The sequence below is a fragment of the Equus asinus genome, chromosome 8, assembly GCF_041296235.1.
Source record: "Equus asinus isolate D_3611 breed Donkey chromosome 8, EquAss-T2T_v2, whole genome shotgun sequence".
Lineage (NCBI taxonomy): Eukaryota > Metazoa > Chordata > Mammalia > Perissodactyla > Equidae > Equus > Equus asinus.
In genome coordinates, this window is record NC_091797.1 from 10,656,215 (window position 1) to 10,677,444 (window position 21,230).

General features: G+C 38.3%; 1 protein-coding gene across 49 annotated transcripts in view; it reads left to right on the top strand.

Moving 5' to 3' along the window:
- Positions 1-21,230, top strand: part of DST (dystonin) — a 438,190-nt gene that overhangs the window by 410,332 nt on the left and 6,628 nt on the right. For 33 of the 49 annotated variants that reach the window (XM_070514637.1, XM_070514639.1, XM_070514648.1 and 30 more), the window contains 14 exons: positions 946-1,115; positions 2,427-2,586; positions 4,968-5,162; positions 5,924-6,052; positions 9,072-9,215; positions 9,916-10,104; positions 11,545-11,674; positions 13,267-13,430; positions 14,228-14,390; positions 15,666-15,820; positions 15,994-16,068; positions 16,975-16,992; positions 19,846-19,963; positions 21,105-21,176. In XM_070514637.1, the coding sequence (XP_070370738.1) occupies positions 946-1,115; positions 2,427-2,586; positions 4,968-5,162; positions 5,924-6,052; positions 9,072-9,215; positions 9,916-10,104; positions 11,545-11,674; positions 13,267-13,430; positions 14,228-14,390; positions 15,666-15,820; positions 15,994-16,068; positions 16,975-16,992; positions 19,846-19,963; positions 21,105-21,176 (1,882 nt within the window). The remainder of the gene's footprint in view (positions 1-945; positions 1,116-2,426; positions 2,587-4,967; positions 5,163-5,923; positions 6,053-9,071; positions 9,216-9,915; positions 10,105-11,544; positions 11,675-13,266; positions 13,431-14,227; positions 14,391-15,665; positions 15,821-15,993; positions 16,069-16,974; positions 16,993-19,845; positions 19,964-21,104; positions 21,177-21,230) is intronic. The other 16 variants (XM_070514651.1, XM_070514677.1, XM_070514683.1 and 13 more) reach the window with 3 other exon arrangements.

A 21,230-nucleotide genomic window follows, 5' to 3' on the forward strand; every position in this document is an offset into this window, starting at 1 on the left:
TTCGATAGCAGTTGACTCATTCTTTCTATTACATAGTGATAAACACACAGAAAATATAAGAGGATAATGAGAGGCCTACAAACACAATATTTCTGCTCTAGAAGAGCTTATAATTGAGTTGTGTAGAAGGACTTTAATTCACCCCTCCCACACATACATGAGTATATACACAAACATGAAGATTAACAGTGTAAGAAGTAGCAAAGTATGGATGTCACATTAGCAATAGAGCTATTTGGTACTGGGAAAGTAATCTGTAGATCCTTTGGGACTTTGGTAGGGCATTAGAGAGGCGAGGGGGGAGGGTGCGGGCTTCCCAAGTAGTGTTAATAGAATGAGCAGTGGGTCCAAACAGGAATCTGGAGAGGGGTTTCTTATTTGTCCCTCATCCTGGCTCAGATAAAGTTATATGCAACGTTATTGTGAATGTCCAAAATGTGTGACAATAAATGTTTGACCAAAAAAAGAAAATAACTAGTAAATTTATACATGATTGAGTCATTCTGTGACCATACTGGACCCATAGTTACTCATAGACTGTTACCTACATTTTCCTCTCCAAACCCTTGGGTTTTTCAGTAATTTATTAGCAATTCCATTTTATCGTAACCAGTATACTGTTTGTGGTTTATAGCTACAGAAGATTCGAAATGTTTCAAAGCTACAAAGATTGCTTTGAAATTACTTTCTTGATGACAGTAGGTACCCGAGAGACCCCCCCTGGCTTCTGAGAAAAATAAATCCTTCACGTTGAAAATGGAAAGATTCTCTTCTCCCCGGGTGCGTTCCTGCGTCAGTGCAGCACTGCGCTCTCAGACTTGGTGATGTGCTGGTGTCTTCCCGCGTTTACACTCCGTTTATTAGGGTTGCCCCTTTTAATGCCTCTTACCTATTTGTGTATTGGTCCCAAGTAGAAATGCACATTATTTTTTGTTAAACACATAGGAGTTTCAGAAATCCCTGGGAGCCAAGCATTCTGTCTACGACACCACCAACAGAACTGGACGTTCTCTGAAGGAGAAAACCTCCCTAGCTGACGACAACCTGAAATTGGATGACATGCTGAGTGAACTCAGAGACAAATGGGACACCATCTGTGGAAAATCAGTGGAAAGGTAAAATGGTCTCTAAGGCAGTTTGGTTACTTTGTGGACCTCTTTCTATAGACTGTAGGGGTGCTTTGCAGGGACATTTTAGGAGCCTTAAACACCACCTTTGCCTGGGGAACCTCTGCTGGTCCTTAGTACCCCACTTACATGCTACTTGACTGAGAAGGCTTTGCTGTTCGTTATTATTTGCTTTTAACTACTCAGAAGTGATCTCAAGCCTCTGTCGTCTCACAGCTGACCACAGGCAGCTGCCTTCTGACTGGTCTCCCAGTTGTCCTGTTGTCTCCATGATCCAGGGTCCACGGAACTACGAGGGCGGTCTTTTTAAAATGTAACTGGGATCCTGTCATTCCCCTGTGTCATACCCTTTAGGGGCTCACTGTTGGGTGGGAACTAAAATACAGGCTCTTCATGTGGTAGGCAAGGTCCTACTGATCTGACCTGGCGTTCCCTAACACCTTCCATCCACCCCTTTCCAATCCCCCTCTTCCTCGTTACACTTCAACCAGAAAGGTCCAAAACTTACTGCAAAATTTTTAAGTATTTAAGAAAGTACAGTAGTAGTAGAAGAGTTCAGATATCTTGGAAATGTTTTCAAATTTTCCATTTATCTTTAGTCTACTACTTTTGTCAGTATCAAGATTAAATAGACTACTATATTCCATTCTGGGGAACTTCACAGTAAGGTTTTTTTAGTATTAGTTTATATTAAAATCTTAAAAATCTTCTCCAGTCTCAAAAGGCTATGTGCTTTTTATAATGTCAGATAAGATTTCATGCATATGAAATTCCGGAAAAGACCAAAAGTCAGGGATGGCAAACAGATCTGTGAATGCCAGGTGTTAGAGATGGGCACAGGCTGTGACTGTAAAGAGATGGTGTGAGGGAGATCTTTGGGATGATGCCACAGTCTGTATCTTGATGATGATGGTGGGTACTTGCATCTATACATGTATTAAAATTCATTGAACCGTATACCCCAAACAGTCAAGTTTACTGTATGATAATTCAAAACATAAATTAAAAAAAATTCTTTTTAATTAAAAAGGCATATTTTTATGAAGAAACCAAGGGGTCAGTGATTTCCAGAGGTGATGATGAGGGAATTTTCCTGGAACCAATGCCTTTTAAGGAATAAGAGAGAAAATCTGAGAAAAGTTTTGTTATTTTTTAAGGAAAGCAAAGAAACAGCAAGGAATACCAGTATACTGTTTTTCGTCTTGAGTGCTGCTCAGCCTTCATGAGTGAATTTTAGATGTTTGCATTTAAGGTGGCTTTTTGGTTGCTCAGATTGATTTTTCCACCTTTTCTCCCCAGACAAAACAAACTGGAGGAAGCCCTGTTATTTTCTGGACAATTCACAGATGCCCTGCAGGCCCTCATTGATTGGCTGTATAGAGTTGAACCCCAGCTGGCAGAAGACCAGCCTGTCCATGGAGACATTGATTTAGTGATGAATCTGATCGATAATCACAAGGTATTGTTATCTGGGACATTTTCTCTTGTTGATTATTCTGACTATCGAGGGGTCTATAACCACTTACTTTACCTTTTACAATCTAGGGATTGTGTGTCATACTACATAACATTCTTCAGTATTGAAACACGTGCACATTTGAGCAGAACGAGGAAGCCAACTTGCAAAGCGAGGCAGGAAAATTACTTTAGTAGCAATACTTTTGTTTTTAAATTTCCCAGATCTAAAACCTTTAGAACCTGGGAAGTGATTTCATTCTCTGGTGCTTTAAAACATGTTTCAAGAATGTCTTAGTATCTTTTGTTATTCATTTAAATAGTTATGTAGTATAATTTAAAATCATTTGTTCAGGGACCTGAACCTAGGTCCGTGCATAACTGTGTAGATTTGTGACGTGATCTGTGGGGTTCCTGAACAGCTGCTTTCTTTCTCTAAAAACTGTTTTAACCTTGCCTCTTGAACTATAGCAGTCTGTGAGACAACAGCATACACTGCGAGAGATTTGAGTATGACTGCAAGAAAGTTGGTTTCCTTGCAATCTATGTTAAACTGTTGTGCAGATCAAAGGTAATATTCAAGATGTCTGGCTGATACTGAGTGTAAGGTCCTAAACTATGATCAGATGCTGTATTACAACTTACAGAACCTTGAAAACAACGTGAGGCACAGTACTCATGTAGAATGGTTGTATGAGAGTTAACTTTATATACAGATATCTTACAGCACTGTACTTGAATTTATGTTGTGTTTCCTCCTATAAATTTTCAGTTCAGAGAATTTATTTCATTTTAAAATGCTGTCTTTATACTTTCCTGATTATACTATTTTGATCTTACCTATCATTTTTTAAATAGTTGGTCCTTTTGCATATTTATTTCTTCTTTTCTGGTTCTGTTATCTTATTAGGTCCATGGAAGAGAGTTTGTTCATTTGAATATTAACAGAAAATAAAAGACTAAATGAAGAACATTGATCAGGCTACAAAAATTTAAAAATTTTACAAATTATGTTCCTGTGCCTGTATTGAAACAAATATTTTGTGCATGATTAATACAAACTTCTCCGTGCCCTGGCATTCATTCAATGAGTAATGAATAGCGTAATGTTACTTTTTACATAAATGCCATTTTTGTAAGCTCACTGTCTAAATATTTACTCCCCTAGGTACTTGCCAGGTTTTTTATGTATTAAAGGTCATCACGAATGAATTAATCATATAGCATTAGTAATACAATTGGAAGGCTCAAGAAGTTTAAGTATACAGAGTACATTGGAAAGTCCACTCAGAACTATTGGACTAGTCCTTTCACAAATAGAATATTTAGACACTGTACCTTCTGTGCATGTGTTTGTGTGTGTGTGTGTACATAAGTGTGTGCATCTGTCCGTCTGCAGGCACATCTCATTTATCTCTATTAGAGTAAAATCAACAAAGGATTCATCACACTCTGTTTGCATTGTTTTTGATGCGCTCACTTTTACAAGTGATCTGATTATCAGAATAGAAACTCATGGGTATAGCCCAAATTGTAGAATGTGCTTGGTAATATTCATTTGTGGTGATTTTTTAGAAAAATAAGTTAATTTTATTCTGTACGTAAGATTGTGGTTATTTGAAAGATCTTGCTGCATATACAGACTCTTGGATCAGAAATGTGGTACCCTGGGCTCATTTCTTGGATTAAGTCTCTGTCCAAAAGAAGCCAGTTTAACTCCTGGCACATGAAAGTTCATCAAAATTAGGCAGGAGGGAAAGGAAAGAACTTTTCCTCCAAGGTGACAGATAAAACTTGACATTATGGGTTAGTACTCAGGATGCTGTGAAAGATGAAAGCAAGTTATAGAAAAAAAGACTCCCTGCCAACTCCCTCTGGCATTCCCTGCCATTATCTCTAAGACCCCCACGAAGTACCCTGGGATGGCTTAGTTATTTGTTAGTCATGTAGTTAGATATGTTTACTAATTAAGAATAATGCACTTGGCACTCACACTAATGATTTGAGAGGAACTGGGACACCGTATTAAAGAATCATAGGAAAAAAAGGACTTTGTTGCATGTTTTTGTAGAATTGAAATAAAGAAAGGTGGGTACCGTTATTTAAATCCAACGTGTCGTTTAAAAAATAAGGTTGTTTGCACAGGAGAAAGTTACCAGATTGAACACTTTCATACAAGACTGTGTTTGTTGTTAACAGTGCTCTGGGAGGGGCAGTGTGTCATGCTTTAGCTTCTGAAGATTCTGTGAAAAATAGGAGGCATTCCACTGTAGGTCTTATGGGTCTGCACATGGTGTTAGGTACACATGGGTATTTCAAACAGTATGTTTTACTGTTTTGGTTTGTAATTAAAAATTAATTTTTATAAAAATGTGGTCTTCTTAGGCCTTCCAAAAGGAGTTGGGGAAGAGGACCAGCAGTGTGCAGGCTCTGAAGCGCTCGGCCCGAGAGCTCATAGAGGGCAGCCGCGACGACTCCTCCTGGGTCAAGGTCCAGATGCAGGAGTTAAGCACTCGCTGGGAGACCGTGTGCGCACTTTCTGTATCAAAGCAAACACGATTAGAAGCCGCACTGCGTCAGGTAAGTGTCATGTAAATTATAGCTGGGTGCAGTGAGAAAAGTGCCGAAGCCTTGACAACAGTGCTCTCATGCAGAACTGTGGAGCTCCTTGTTTCTTAACCAAGATGGTGATGGAGAAGGAAATTTTTTTTTTTATCAAGGATTGGCACCTGAGCTAACATCTGTTGCCAATCTTCTTTTTTTTTCTTCTCCCCAAAGCCCCCAAGTACATAGTTGTATATCCCAGTTGTAGATCCTTCTAGTTCTTCTATGTGAGACCCTGCCAAAGCGTGGCTTGAAAAGCGGTATGTAGGTCCGTGCCCAGGATCCAAACCACTGAAACCTTGGGCTGCCGAAGCGGAGTGCACGAACTTAACCACTGGGCCACGGGGCCGGCCCCGGAGAAGGAAATTTTTATAACATCATTGCCTTGGTTCTCCCACCCACGTCCCTCCCCCAAGAATTTAAATTACTCACAGAGGGAGATTTTTTTTCCTACTCATCACATAAAAATGCTGCTTGAGTACTTTTTCAGCTTGAATGTATAATGGGCTGCCATTTATCTAAAATCAGATTGTTAAATGGTCAATAATTCCTCATATTGGCCTTTTTCATATATTAGATGTTCTCTTACATTTGTACAATGCAGCACCATATATCTTTATCTTTTTAATGGGAATAATGCATATAATTAAATTTAAGACTTTTCGTTAAGAGGAAGAATCTGCTATACTAACAAGTGTATTTGGGATCTTGTTTGGGGTGTGTGTGTGAACTCTTAGGCAGAGGAGTTTCATTCAGTGGTACATGCCCTCTTGGAGTGGCTGGCGGAGGCGGAGCAAACCCTTCGTTTCCATGGCGTTCTCCCAGATGATGAGGATGCTCTTCGGACTCTCATTGAGCAGCATAAAGTGAGTTATATAAATGTTAAGTAAAACTAAGTGAGAAAAGCAAACAAAGTAGAGAAAATAGTCTTATGATTGCAGATATCAACTGCATGAATATTTTCCTTCCTGAGAAGTAATTAAAGATCTGGTACATTTGAGAGTTTGCCTGCATCCTCCTTGCTTACCTGCTTGGGTTCCCGCGCACCTACACACAAGTATGTGGAGCTATGTTTTTATGTTTTCTTTATAAAGAAGTTGGTTAGTCTAAAATTAGTCCCTCTGTTTCCTATCTCTCGGGAGCACATTGACTTTTCTATTTGGTATTTTGCTTCTGACCAAAATTGGTCAAGTTTGCACTTTTATGTGCATTTCAAAGGTGAAGCTTCTTTAATGAGCAGTTTGGCATTTATAAAATTTTACATTAGAATTATAGATTAATAATTTTGACCTTTGTAACCAAGACAAGCAAGGAATTTAATAACTGCTCTTCAAATTTTATTTTTAACCCTCTGCTAATTCTGTTTTTAATCAAGAGCCACCTTAAATTCTTTTGAGAAGTAACCAATTGTATAAATTATAAGTTAAAAAATGAATTTAAAAAGTAGACACTATTGAATAATTAGCCAAGTAAAAATCTAGCCATTGAGTTTTCAGGTCAAGGTTTTTCCTGTGGCAATGCATAGAACTGAGAAAATCCTTTAAGAAAGTGGTCCAGATAGCTTGTAACAGATGTCTTTTTATCCTTTGACCCTAAAAGTCAGGCATGTGCAGCGCTAAGACTCAGTGTAGTGTTGACGTCAGGATTTACTATTAACTTTAGCAGATCTGTTTAACACCACTGAATAACCTCGTCTTTCAAGGTCAAGTTGGAAACACATCGTTAATTCCAGTGTAGCTTGGATTACATCATCTCTGGAGACTTCTTATTTTAATTACTATGTTCTCTCAATGATGGGTTGCCTAACCTATAGCAGTGAAATAGTGCCTTGCCATTAATAAAAGTGAAGCAAGTATAACATTATCTGCAAGAATGAAATGCTCCATTAGACTGTTTAAAGTTGAAGCTAGAATGTGAGAGTAGGAAAATCACATCGCTTATTGTAAATTTTTGATTCAGTTCAATATTTTGAAAATCTAGTTTATATTATGTTACTGTAGGCTGACCATCAGCCAGCATTGAGTTCCACTGACTTACTTAGGTTTGGGTCACAGAGTAACCCTGTGAAGCCCAGGGTCATATCTAATATTCTACGGGCAAAAGGCCACTTGTGGTATCAGCGCCCTCACAGCAGCACCAGGAAACCCCCAGAAACATCAGGAAGCAGGTATCCAGGTAGAGGTAGTAGTTTGTATAACAAATCATCATTAAATATTTTTAAATAGCATAAAACTATGTGTAATTTTGTAAAGGAATTCTTAGTAATAATATTTTGCAGTAACATTATTCATTCTAATTTCTTCTGCTTCCCTTCACACATTCACCAATGGAAGAAAAACAGAATATTTAATTTAATATCTCAGCGCTTAGACTAGAGACTTCTCTGTATAATCCAATTTCTAAAGATGGCATACTTTCCCACGTGTGCGCAAACCACCACAGTGGCACTGCGACAAGACTGGAGGAGCAGAGAAGGCAGCGACAGTCAGGCCACAACCTTCTGGGCAGGACCTGGCTCATCCAGGGGTAGGAGGCATTAGAAGTACGTGATCAGGCCGCCTGTCCTCCGGAAGGCACGGCTGTTCTTACCTCTGGTCTTCTCTTCCTAGCAAAGTTTTTTTCCTTTCATTTAAGGGTGTCTTTATTGGGGGAAATCAACATTTTTAAGGGTAGGTCATGATATTTAAAAAGTAGATCATGTTAGCAGAGTGTATTAATTGAAGCTTGACTCCACAACAGTAAAAATGTGCAAATAAAAGGTTAAAAAGCGTTTATTCAATCACAAAGACACAAAATTGAGTAAGATATGGTCTTTTGGTCTTGTGGACCTTAACGTCTAGTAGATATGTATGTAGACAAATTATTTAAACATAGCAAAATGCCAGAGTAGGGGGTGTATAACAGAGCTGCTTCACCGAGGTTAAAAATAAAAGGTCACTGGACATTACGGGACACACCTTGTTTTCCAATGGTTGCCCTGGTCTCATGGCATGAGAAGCATGCACGTCAGCTATGTCTGCAGCCTCTGGCACCCCGGGTCAGTATGATTAAGAAATCCCTCTTAGCATGGGGGTCCAGATAGATTGGGGTGTGAGTGGATGCTTGACATTCAGTGTGAGATTTTGGAAGCGTGTCACCTTTGGTAGGGCAAACATCCTCATTTTTTAACCACGTGATGGTAGAAAGTACAGTACAGTTATGTATGTGAAACATTTGTCATGTAAAAGGTTGACTTGAAGCCTGTAGAGACTTACTTATCCTGCCAGGGCAGAGAATGGCTCTTGTTGGCTTTTGAAAGGGACCATTCTCACATAGGCTGGCCCGCTGTTGGCCCACTACCTCCAACCTCCCCCTAACTCCTTCCTGCCTGGACCTTTGGGCTCTATATCCCATACCCCCAAATATTTACAGCTCCTTGCCCAGCCTTCTGTCTTCCTTGGCACCTTTTTAGTACATATTCCTATCATTCTTGGCACAGATAATGCTATTTTAAGTACTAACCTCCTTGTCTTAATTGTTAGAACAGTTTTGTTTTGCAATCAATATCATTTCTATCTCTGGTATTACTGTCTCTCCCAATCCTATTCTCCATTATAGTTATAATATATCCAAATTTAGGGGAGTGTGTGTTTTGCAGAACATATTTTGTAAAGCACGAGAGATTATCCTATACTTGTATTTTGAGATACATGTTAGAAAGTACTTTGTTTTCTATTTTTGTTCCTTCTCCCCTCTTAGTTCCCCAATTAGTGGATTATTTCCAGCTGTGAATAAACCAACAGAGGTTCTTGTTTATTTGTTTAACGCTGACAGTCAGATGAATGTCAGGGAGTTTCGTTTTCAGCCAGTGCCAACAGCTAATTGAAGTCTCTCTTTCTGCTGTAGGAATTCATGAAGAAACTGGAAGAAAAACGAGCTGCACTCAATAAAGCCACCAGCATGGGGGATGCCGTTTTGGCCATCTGCCACCCTGACTCCATCACCACCATTAAGCACTGGATCACAATCATCCGGGCCAGGTTTGAGGAGGTCAGTGTCTCTTAGATGATCTTCAGTGCAGCAGTGGCTTTGAGAGTCAGGGGCCGGGTGGGTGTAGAAATGTCAGCACTTAAGATGCACTTATGGCCATGCAAACATGTGGCCTCTGCAGAGAGAAGCATCCCTTCAAATACCCTTCCTGTGTGTATTACCTGTCTCTGCAATCCACTTTTCTTTAAAACATTAAGGGCATGTTGCAGCTATGTCCCTGAAACGTGAAAAGGCAAATGTTTGGTTCACTGTATAACTTTTTGTCCCACTTCCACATTGTATCTGTTGACTAATCCGGCAGTTAAATGGTATTTCAGAGTGGTATATGCTTGTGGAATGAATTGCATGCACGAAGTGAGTTAATTCTGTCTGTAAGATCTTAGCTGTTTTTATTTCTACTCGGTGCTGCATGGATTAAGCATACTTGATCTTTCAGAAAATGCATATTTGAATTTAACTTAGAAAGCAAAAGAAAGCCTGCGTGATTGATGTCCTCAACTTCTGAAGGTGGCAAACACCCTAGGGGGCTCCTGTATACAAGCTGGGTCTTAGTACCACTGACGGGATCTAGAGAGACCAGAAGTGTTATGGGTCTAGCCCAGGATGATCCTAATTTGCATTTAACTTTTCTGTATTTTACATCAGTTAAATTATTCACTAAGATGGAAGAAATTCAGTGAAATTTCTGTTTCTCCCACAGGTGCTGGCCTGGGCGAAGCAACATCAGCAGAGACTAGCGAGTGCTCTGGCTGGGCTCATTGCGAAACAGGAATTGCTGGAAGCTTTGCTGGCTTGGTTGCAGTGGGCTGAAACCACGCTCAGTGAGAAGGATAAAGAAGTCATCCCCCAGGAGATTGAAGAGGTGAAAGCCCTCATTGCGGAACACCAGGTAAAATAGGGATCATCCGAACCCTGTCTTCTCGATATTTTCGTGCCGTACTTCTCAAAAGATCGCTTTGTGCTTGTTCCTCTCACGTCCTCACGTGCACTCCTCAACGCCTTCCAGCTGGGTTTCATAATTCTACCCCTGCCCTGAAACTTCTCTCTTCACAGTCACTTAATTCTGATCGTCTCCCCTCTCCCTCTGTGACCTTCCCAAAACTCTTGCCTTTTTGGCCTCTGCGAAGTTATACACATGTGGCGCTGGCTCAGATTGGCTCCTGCCCCACCTCTTGCTTTCTAAATGTCAGCTCTCCCTCCGTCTTATCCTCAGCTCTCCACTCCTTCCGTTCCGCCCTTTCTCGGTGATCTCACCCTCCCTTGTATGGCTCCATGTTTGCACGTTTTACTATCTGCTGCTAACCGTCGCCCAAGATGACTGTCAGTATTTCAAATACATCATATCTACAAGGGAACATGTCGTCTTGCTCAAAAAAAATTACTTCTCCTTTATATTCTCCCTGTTGTAAACTCTGAAGTGACGGGCATCAGTCGCACTGAGTCCGATTTGTGTGTGTGCTTGTCAGTTTGTTTGATATACATTTACACAGGGACATTGCATCAGCTCAGTTGGTTAAGCAGTTAACATTGCTGTTATATTTTAATAAAAGTATGAGATATCGATGTCTGTGATGGCCCTGAAGTGTCTCAGGCCATGTTCTCTGTGATCAGAGTCCTCCAACGTGACAAATAGTCCAAAAATGTGTTCCTTCGCTTTTCCTTCTTGTCTGCCTCCTCCTCCTTTCTCCATCATTTTTCACCACCGTCTCTGCCTTTGCCACATATTCCAGATTTGGGATACCTAGTAAACAATAATGATAAGCCTAAAGAGATGAGATAAGACGTGGAAAGTTATTCATATAAACTTAAAGATAGGAATATAAACTTTAACCTGAATAGTTTTTACCCTCTTTGGCAGAGTATATTTATTGACAGGAATATTGAAAATATATCCACATTTAGCATGGATGCTTTATGTCACTGTATGTCAAAGTCATCTTAAATATTTCAAATATGTCGGTGAAATGTGCCACAGAAAAGTCCTAGGAACCACTCCAGTTAACTAATTGCTTTGCAGACAAATGCTCACTTTAAGATTCTTCAGGAAGCACTTGAAAGCTTGATCCTGGTTGGTGCACAGACAGGTTATATTATTCACATAGCTGCTCCCATGTCTGGTATTCAAACTAAAACACTTTGCTTTCATAAAGCTGTAATTACTTAGCAGCTATAACGTTTTAGATTCCGCCCCCCAAACATAAAACATGATAGTTTATTTTTTTCTTTCAGAAATAATAGCATAGTCCTTTTATCTTGTTTTTAGTTCCTTTCTAAAGATGGTTTTCTCTGGTATACTTGTATTTAATTGACATCATTTCTTTCATTTCAGACCTTCATGGAGGAAATGACCAGAAAACAACCTGATGTGGACAAAGTTACCAAGACCTATAAAAGGAGAGCAGCCGACCCTTCCTCCTTACAGTCCCACATTCCAGTCTTGGATAAGGGACGAGCAGGAAGTAAGCAGTAGCTAATTTCTTTAAAATGGAGATGGTTAAGCAAGGAAGTTAGTTTTTTTTTGAGTTATTGTTTGAAATTTTGGAGCAATTGGTGATTCAACATGAGCTCTTTATCATAAAAGGTTTTCTTGAAAGAATACACAGGCTCAAGTTTTGGAGCAACTTATTGAAAAATAAGCAATTGGAAAAATTTGCAACAGGAGCAGAAATCATCACCCCCCACCCCCCTTTGAATTGTCTCATTTTGCTTCTATTATATAAATAACCTTAAAGTGAAATATAACAGAAATGATGATGACCTGGATAAAGTTCATGACCTAACTGTCCATTAGTGACCAGCAATCTGATAAATTCTGCCCATGTTCATATGACTTCAGGCTCTATTTACTTACTTCTCAGGTGACCTTGACCCAACTGAATGTTATTAAAAACAATAATAGCTAGCATGGAGAAGATTTAAAAGAAGCACAATTTATATCATACATTTTGTGTATTTCTGAATGGTGCCTTCATAAAAAAAAATGGTTCCAGATCTATTGTAGTTACTATATTGCACAAGGAAGCAAGGTAACAAAGTAGTTAAGAAATCCGGAGACAGATTCCTTGGCTATCTTACCAACCGGGAAACATAATCTTGGGCAAGTTACTTAAACTCTCTCTGAGCCCCAATTTCCTCATCCGTAAAAGGGGGTAATTATAACTTCATTGGACTGTGGGGAGGATTAAATGAGCTAATGTGTATGAAGTGCTTAGCATACTTCCTGGCATATAGTCAAAGGCTCAATAAATATTAGCCACTGATATTTTTATATAGCCCTATGGGAGTTAGGAATTGTGGGCACATCCCAGCTTGGACACTAACTTCCTATATAACCTTAAGCCAATAATTTTTCTAGATCACATTAAACCATTTAGTTAGATGAGGAAAATGCATTGAGATAATTGTTCTGTGAAGTTATAAAAACTTGTGAAAAATAGCCAGAAAGAGGGAGAGAACTTTAATAAGGTGGTAAGTTGGGGTATAAGACTATGCACAGGAAACACAAGCTCAGTGGAAAATGGACTTGGGTGAAAGCTGCACACTTCCATGTTTGGTTGGAATTTGTAAAGTATCTTGCTCTGACTCTCCTGAATGCCCAGTATCCTGCCCTCACCTGCCCTCCTTTAGCCTTATCCTCTAAGAAGGGCAGCTGGGTTTTCTGTGACTGATTCTCAGATACTCTCACTGCCCTGAGAGATTTCTTTTATCATACCTTAACAAAGAAGAGGATCACAAGGTACTTCATTGTCACTGAAATGGCACGGATTTTAAGCTGGAAAATATTTTAAGCATAAATTTATTGAGAGAGCTTTCCAGTATTTAAATGCCCCTGTCAAGATATATTTCTCTAATTTATATGAAGAGTATGTGATCCTTAATAATTAAAACAGATTTGGACCTTGGCCTTATGCGTCATCTAAAAAGGATATTTCTGTTTGTAATACCCAGTAATTAAATTGATTCAGCCTTAGCCAGGAACAATAAAGGCCAAGCCTTAACATATTTCAGAACCCTGCAAACTGCCATCCTAACTAAAGTTGTGTTTTGACAGGAAAACGCTTCCCAGCATCAAGCTTATATCCCTCTGGATCACAGACACAAATCGAAACCAAGAATCCCAGGGTCAACTTATTGGTGAGCAAATGGCAGCAAGTCTGGCTCCTCGCATTGGAAAGAAGGAGGAAGCTTAATGACGCCTTGGACAGACTAGAGGAGGTCAGAAAACTCATATATTCCACACGATATGGCCATTCACCCTCATTTACCATAGCACATTGCCAAAATGTTGATTTTTCAACTTTCCTGATAATAGATAAGCAAACTCATGCTACTTGAGTGTATATTATCATTTCTAAAATTAATACCAAAAGTATGTACATTTTTGTGGGAAAAAAAGAAAACCTGATATATGGGACTTGGATTTAAGAAATCAATAAAGTAAAAAACTAATGTGATTTAATATAATCAGAAGCTGACTCCTTAAGAAAAGATCTGGCTGGACATATGTTTCCTTGGTGGTATGACCTGGCAAATATAACCATTTATAATTCAGATATTTTAATTATATATGTTCTCTGATCTCAGATTTAGAGTTTCAGGTTCTGAAATTGGGAGAATTTTAGATGTCTAGGAGAGTTAAAGTGGCAAATAGCAGAGAGAGCAAGGGTGAGTGCTGTGGAGCTGGGCCTCTGCCCAGGGGGAGAGAACTTACTAGTGGTGTTACTTGGGGGCAGACCACCTGTATGATTTTGGCGTTATCCCAGATTTTAAGTTTGACTTTTTGAGGAGTTTTATTTGTTTCCTCCATTTGTAAAGAAAAAACGGTGACAGTAGTGAAATAAACTTTACAGCAAAATGTTTCTGAGTCTCCTTTGCAGGATCATACTTTTCTTTGAAGTGGGGAAGATATGTGTATTATCTAGAGGATCATTAAAAATAACGTGATTCACGTAGTACAAGATACAGTTCGAGCACAGCATTAACTCAACCAAGATACTCTTTGCCCTTTTCAGCTGAGGGAATTTGCTAACTTTGATTTCGATATCTGGCGCAAAAAATACATGCGATGGATGAATCACAAGAAATCACGAGTGATGGACTTCTTCAGGAGAATTGATAAAGATCAGGATGGGAAGATAACCCGACAAGAATTTATCGATGGAATTCTTTCCTCAAGTAAGTCTCGAGAGAGGTGATTGTAATTGATGTAATTTAAAAAAAAATAAGCACAGTTTAAATTGTGGGGCCAGTAAACTTGTCTTACCAATAAATCATTGCCCTTAAACTTGGCTGTGAAGTCACCACTCAAAAAAAAAGTGTCCCTGGTAGAATTTTTGGCTTTGGAGTCAGGCACAATTACTAATTAATTGTGTGACCACAAATATATTCCCTCACTCCATGAATCCATGTCTTCACTAGAATGATAAAGTTAATAATATTTGATTCTTAGATTGTTGTTGTTGCCCGGCATACAATAGGAAGTCAGTAAATGTGAGTCAGTCTCTTTCTTTTTGGTTCTAATTCACATTCTGATCTAAGGTTGTCATTAGTAGGAAATTAGAACGCCGTAAAAATTCTTATGTGTCACCTTCTTGTTTGATGGTTCAGTCATGTGGATATGATTTCTCTGGCAGATGTTACTGGAAGTCATTTGTAAAGTAAATTTTGTATATGAATATATATGAATTCATATATATAAAATTAATCTATTCCTTAAGTAAAGTACTAATTGAACCATATGAAATTTGCCAATATTAAACAATTTTTCAACCTAGAAAAACAGCCATTTCAAAAGATTCACCCTAGTAGTAATGAAAGTTAAGTCACAGATATAGCAGTTTCATTTGTTATGATGTAAATCAATTTTTTAAAGAATTTTAATATATTTGATGACCCTAATAATTTAACCAGCCACATTAATTAAAATGTACACTTGAGAATGTCTTGAGGCAGAATTAACAAGTTAGGCTACTTACTTTTTTTTTTAAGAGACTTAAACCTTTTTGTAGTATTTTATTGTAAGTAGCAGGTCTTAGACACTTTCATAGGGAATGTAATATGGCTTATACTGAACTTCTATGTGGAATCTAAATACAAAGTCAAACTCACAGAAACAGAGAGTAGAAAATTGGTTGCCAGGGGCTGGGATGGGGGAAATAAGGAGAGGCTGGTAAAAGGGTACCAACCTGGAGCTATAAGATGAAGAAGGCCTGAGGATCTTATGTAAAACAGGGTGACTATAGTTGATGACACTGGGTGTATAATTGAAATTTGCTGAGAGAGGAGAAGTGAAATGTTCTCACAAAAAAAGGGGGAAGAAAAGGATAAATGTGTCAGTTGATAGATGTTAGTTAGCTAGATGAGAGGAGTCCTTTCACAGTGTATCAGATCATTACAGTGAACGCTTTCAATACGTTACAAATTTGTCAATTATTGTTTTGAAAACTTTAGAGTTCCCGACCAGTCGCCTGGAGATGAGTGCAGTTGCAGACATCTTTGACAGAGACGGCGATGGCTATATTGACTACTATGAATTTGTAGCAGCCCTTCACCCAAATAAAGATGCATATAAACCCATCACTGATGCCGACAAAATCGAAGATGAGGTACTCATCATCTTTCTGGCGCCTACAGCCATAATAGTGTGTTCTGCCCGATAGCATGCACAATTCATGCAGTCATTTTTTTATTTTCGTATTTAGTAGTTGTGTCAAGGTTTTAAGGATTCCACTGTGTGATAGTAACATTAAAGTGGCTATTTCATCATTGTTTTTGGCAGGTGACAAGGCAGGTAGCTAAGTGTAAATGTGCAAAACGATTTCAAGTTGAACAGATTGGAGATAACAAATACAGGGTAAGTTTTCAGAACAACTTTATATTTCCAAATTTTAAAGGATAACAATTGAAATTTGTATGCAATTTGATCTGCATTGTTTTCCAGGAGTGCTAATTATTTATTTTTACCGCATATGAAAATTTAATGGTATGTGAAATTCCAACTTGTCATTTTAATGTATATAAAAATAGCCTGCATTTTGTATATGAGGACATATCTTTGACATACACAACATGTATATTACTTTTAAGGAGAAAAATATTCACAGGAAAATGCATCTTATATATTTAGGTTGATTCGTATTACTTCCTAGTATATTTTATTATGGCTAGAGTTAAGTTTTGACATTTCCAATAGCAGATCTATTCCAAGCCAGAACTATGAAGTTAAAAATGTTGACTAATTTTTGTAAATATGAGAAAGAGGCAATGTTTTCTGTTTGTCCAGTAATTTTTCCTTTTATTCAAAATCTTAGTAACTTGGTTCACCTTCTTTGAAACAATTACTTGAAGACCAGTGTAACTTTGTCACTCTTTCTCTATCGTTTTTCTCTTTTTTGGAGCATCTCTTGTATGTAGTAGCTAGATAGGAAATGTGCTGAGTCTCCCTAATACAATATGTTGCTTACAAATGGAACATTCTTCTTCTTCTTTTTTTTTTTTTGCATTTCTACATTGAAAAATATTCATGCGCCTATTCAAATTTTTAACTAAATTTGAAGCCCAAAGATTTTCAAAAAAAATTTATATAGAAAATTTTCTGATGTTTGGTTTGAATTTGGGACAGGTGGGTACTTGCACATCTCTAAACTAGATACTATATCCAGAAGCCCAGAGTGTGAGAGTCTGTGTGTGTGTTCTAGAGCCATAGAGTTTCTTGTTGAACTAATTGTGTCTTTCTTCCATTTTTCATTTTTTTCATCAGTTCTTCCTGGGAAATCAGGTATAAACCAGTGGAATGTATTCTCAAGTTCCCAATGATTTTTTTTTAACTTTAATTCATAATCATTAAAGCTTGCCATGGCCAATCTTTCCCGTGCTGTCTCCCTAGCTACTACATTGTTGGTTGGCGTGGTGTTTCTGTAAACGCTATAAGGGTCCTTCATCCAGGATTCCTTTTTGCCTTGTGTCTCAAATGAGGAGATTACCTTTAAGCAAACCAGATAATGAACTGTAGCTTGGCTGGTTACAGTATGACAAATGCCATTTTCAGATCCCATTTTTAATGTTACTGTTTGCATATGTTTTATGCAAGTGCTCATTGGAACACAAATCTGATTCCCTACACATCTCTATCTAGTCTCATTGCTAATAACCTGTGAGGGTGTGTGGTATATGGCAGCTAGAGAAGGATCAGCATCAAGTGATGACATGGGAAGACAGAGCAGTGAGAGGTGCCCGTGGCACTCAGCCACAAGTAACGTGTTCTTTCCAAAGCCGCTGTTGTCCATTTGTCCTAAGTCCTTGATTTAGGGCTTTGCATCCTCTGGGTGGAAGTTTTAACTCTGGAGGTTTTAAATGATGTCATTCCTTTTGTGGAAATTTCTCTCTTTTAATTTACGTGACATCTTAAAGTCACACTTCATGCCATTTTGACCTCACGTTTAAAAGGCCACGTAAACTGTCCAGTGGCACTGCCTCACGATCAGAATTCTAGAACTAAAGACAAGAAAAATTGTGTTTTGATTTAAACAAGGAGAAAAGTTTTTTACTGTATGCTTTTGGAAAGAACTGTGCTATTTATAGAACCTGACCATATCATACTAGATGTTGACCTCTTCCACTGAGTTTTTAAGCCATGTTACATCTTAAGTTTCAAATTACCTATTATCCCCATTTATTTCAAGCACATAATTTTTTTGAATAGAAATTTTCAGTTACTTCCATTAGTTATAATACATAAAAAGTTACTTTTCCATTCTTGTTATTTTCTGAGTCATCAATTGGGATAGCATCTTTTATTTGTAGAAGGGATGAAGTACTCACCTCAAAAGGTTTTATTCACTGAAAGCACAAAGAACAACATTAGTCTGTTTTTCTTGTCTCTTAGTTTAGCTCTTGGGAGAATTAGGCAATTCTGAAGACAGTGTTAGTTGTCTAGAGAATGTCTTCTCAAAATAATTTTTTTAATGCTTTTTTGGTGAGGAAGATTGGCCCTGAGCTAACGTCTGCTGCCACTCTTCCTCTTCATTTTTTTCACCCTCTTCAAAGCCCCAGCACATAGTTGTATATCCTAGTTGTAGCAAAATAAAATTTAAAATCATTCCTATTTGTTAGAATTGAAATATCATCTCTATAGTATACTTTAGTTTTGTCTTTAAACTTTTGTTTTGAACATATTCTTGGACTAAAAGTGTTTTTTCTAATTATCTGGTTCCTTAAGGGTAATTTTCTTTAAATCCCCTCCTTTCCCTTTGCTTATTAGCAGCACCAATTTTTTTCTAACAAAATAAATACATATTTTGATTTTTAAATTTTAATTTACATTTTAGGAACAGGTTCAATTATAGGAAAGTTTAAATCTCAAGGCTTAAAAATGGACTTGGAAATAGCAATATAAAAAGGTTTGATGTAAAACGCATGAGTTCCTGCTGGTGCATTTTACATGCTTTATAGGTCCTTCTGAGTTTCAGGGTCTTGAATGGTTGGCTGTGTTTTAGGGTTCTCTCCCCAAAACTCAGTGTTAAAACCTATGAAAAGTAGCACATTGTTTCTATTTAGTTTTCTGTTTATCCGTCATGAACCCAGACAAATAAAGTCACAATTGTGTCTTACCTGCCTTGAAAAGATGCTGTTGGTGTTTAATTGACTGTTCATCTTGCTGTGGTATCTGCTGGGTTGGCAACCACGAAATTCAGCCTGGTGGTTTTTATAAATTGGACGTGAGCCTATTAGAAATGATTTAAAAGCATAAAATCATTTCTCATGGGCTTTCACAACAAATAAACTTTATGTTCAGAAACTATCTGTAATCTAGACATTTATCCAGGACTTGCAGAATTTAGAACCTATCCAGATGATTGGAGATCCATTGAAAGGGCAAGAAAAAGACAATTGCTTCTGAACGTCAGCGAGTATGCTTCAGACAGCTTTAAGAGAAAGCTGTATCCATAACAATCTGGCAGTGCCTGTTCTATCTGCTATTACAGCAATCCAAAATGGCACCTTAATCCAGCCCTTAACGAATTGGTTTACCAGATTATTAGTGACACAGAAATTTATTTCACTGTGAAAGTTTTATTGGTCAAGTTCACTTACTACTTCATCTCCCTAAGCCAAAACTGTTCTTAGAGAAAAAATGAGTTTCTGAAGATTTCTCCCACAGATTTCAGCAGAAAACAGTTTTAGTATAAAAGGAAGTTTTAATGAAGAAAAATCAGAGTTAATTAAATTTTCTTTAGGATCATCTTATTTTGTGTAAACCCTGGACAAGTGGGCCAGGGCTTCTTTTCATGGCTGTGTTTAGTTTCTAGAAACATTTTTCAATTACTGCCTCACTAATGTTGTTTCTGTCAGAAGAAAGAAAAATCATTTTTAGGAGAGAGCTTCAGTATTATGCGTGATAACCTTCGTTGTCTTTTTTTCAAACTATTTCCTTTGGGCTAAATGAGCATGCAGCTGTCTAACGCAGATCATTACAAACCCCTTTTTCTGAGATTTTACTAATGGCTGTGAACTAAGCAAGAGGTTAAAGTTGGTTGCTTCCGCTGCTGCGGGTTGCACGTCATCCTTTACCGCAGCATCCCTCTGCTCTCCCTTCTGACAACTAGAGGCTCTTCTTTCTTCATCTTCACAGTTTGGAGACTCTCAGCAACTGCGACTTGTTCGAATCCTGCGAAGTACCGTGATGGTCCGTGTCGGAGGCGGATGGATGGCACTTGATGAGTTCTTAGTGAAAAATGATCCCTGCAGGGGTAAGGAGATGCTGATGTCAGGATAATGACACCCTGAGAGTGGATCAATTTTTGTATTATTTTCCAGCATCAAAATCATACTGGGTATAATTTTGGTCATTTAATACAAAAGTGAGTGTTTCACATTGGTCCGTCAGCCTGAAGTTCTCAAAGAACTTGTGGCCATCATGTAAACCATGTTCTTCTCATTGTTTTTTTTTACTTCTCTTGGATAAATAGAGACTGGTAGGCAGGAAATACTACAACAGATTTTCTCAATGAGATGCTCCCATCTGCAATTTTCAAAATGAGTAGTTATACCAGTCAAGGAAAGGATTTCATCTCACATTAAATAGCAGAGCTAGAGGAGAGCGCTCTCCCCATATCTACCAGCCTAAGAGTGCTTGGTCTTCTATAGTCAGTTAGGAAGCTATAGTCAGTATTTGAATTCTCAGTTGATTTAACTTACAAATGGTCATTCGATTGCAATTTCTAGGTAGGTCCCATTTACTGAGTAGGGCTATTTTTCTTTGAAAAAAACAGTAAAATTTTTTTGCCTTTCTCTAACCTGTGAGCTCATTTTAATCCTTTTAAACCAACGGACAACAACAAATGTTTGTGCTGGCACCACTAGGCCACCAAGTGGGAGGCCAAAGTTCCTCCCATGGGGCGCCTTTGTTTCAGTGCTGGCATCTGAGTACCCAGGTCCATCAGAGTGAGCTCCTGTGCAATCAGCAAGCCTCTGCTGCGGCCACCATGGGGTGTTAGACAGCCACACACAGTAGCTCTGCTCTCTGCAAGTCAGAGATACCCCCTCAAAAGGAGTAAAATAACAAGAGCGCCCTTTTTGATTTAATATTTATTTCAAAAATAATGCAGCCTCAGGGGAGGTAGCTCCATTTATGAAATAAAGAAATTAGGACATGTGGTGTTCTGTTGGGCTGCTTAGAAAAGTTAGCACGACTGTCACAAAGTCTTCTAAATACACGTTTTTATTGAGTCAAACCCTTGAGTGCTGCTTTTCCTCATGCAACTTTTCTTCTGAAATGTGTGCTGAAGGCCCAATCTGAGCGCCCTTTGCGTATTCAACTACTGTACTTTGTTTCTTCTCCTGCTAACAGTATTCTTTAATGTGATTGGTATCCTGTGTCATTTTTTCTAGTTCATCATCATGGGAGTAAAATGTTACGTTCGGAATCAAACTCTTCAATTACTACTACTCAGCCTCCTATAGGTTGGCAACCCCTCTCTTTGCCTCTCCTCCCTTACATTTTCTCTTTCCTACTTT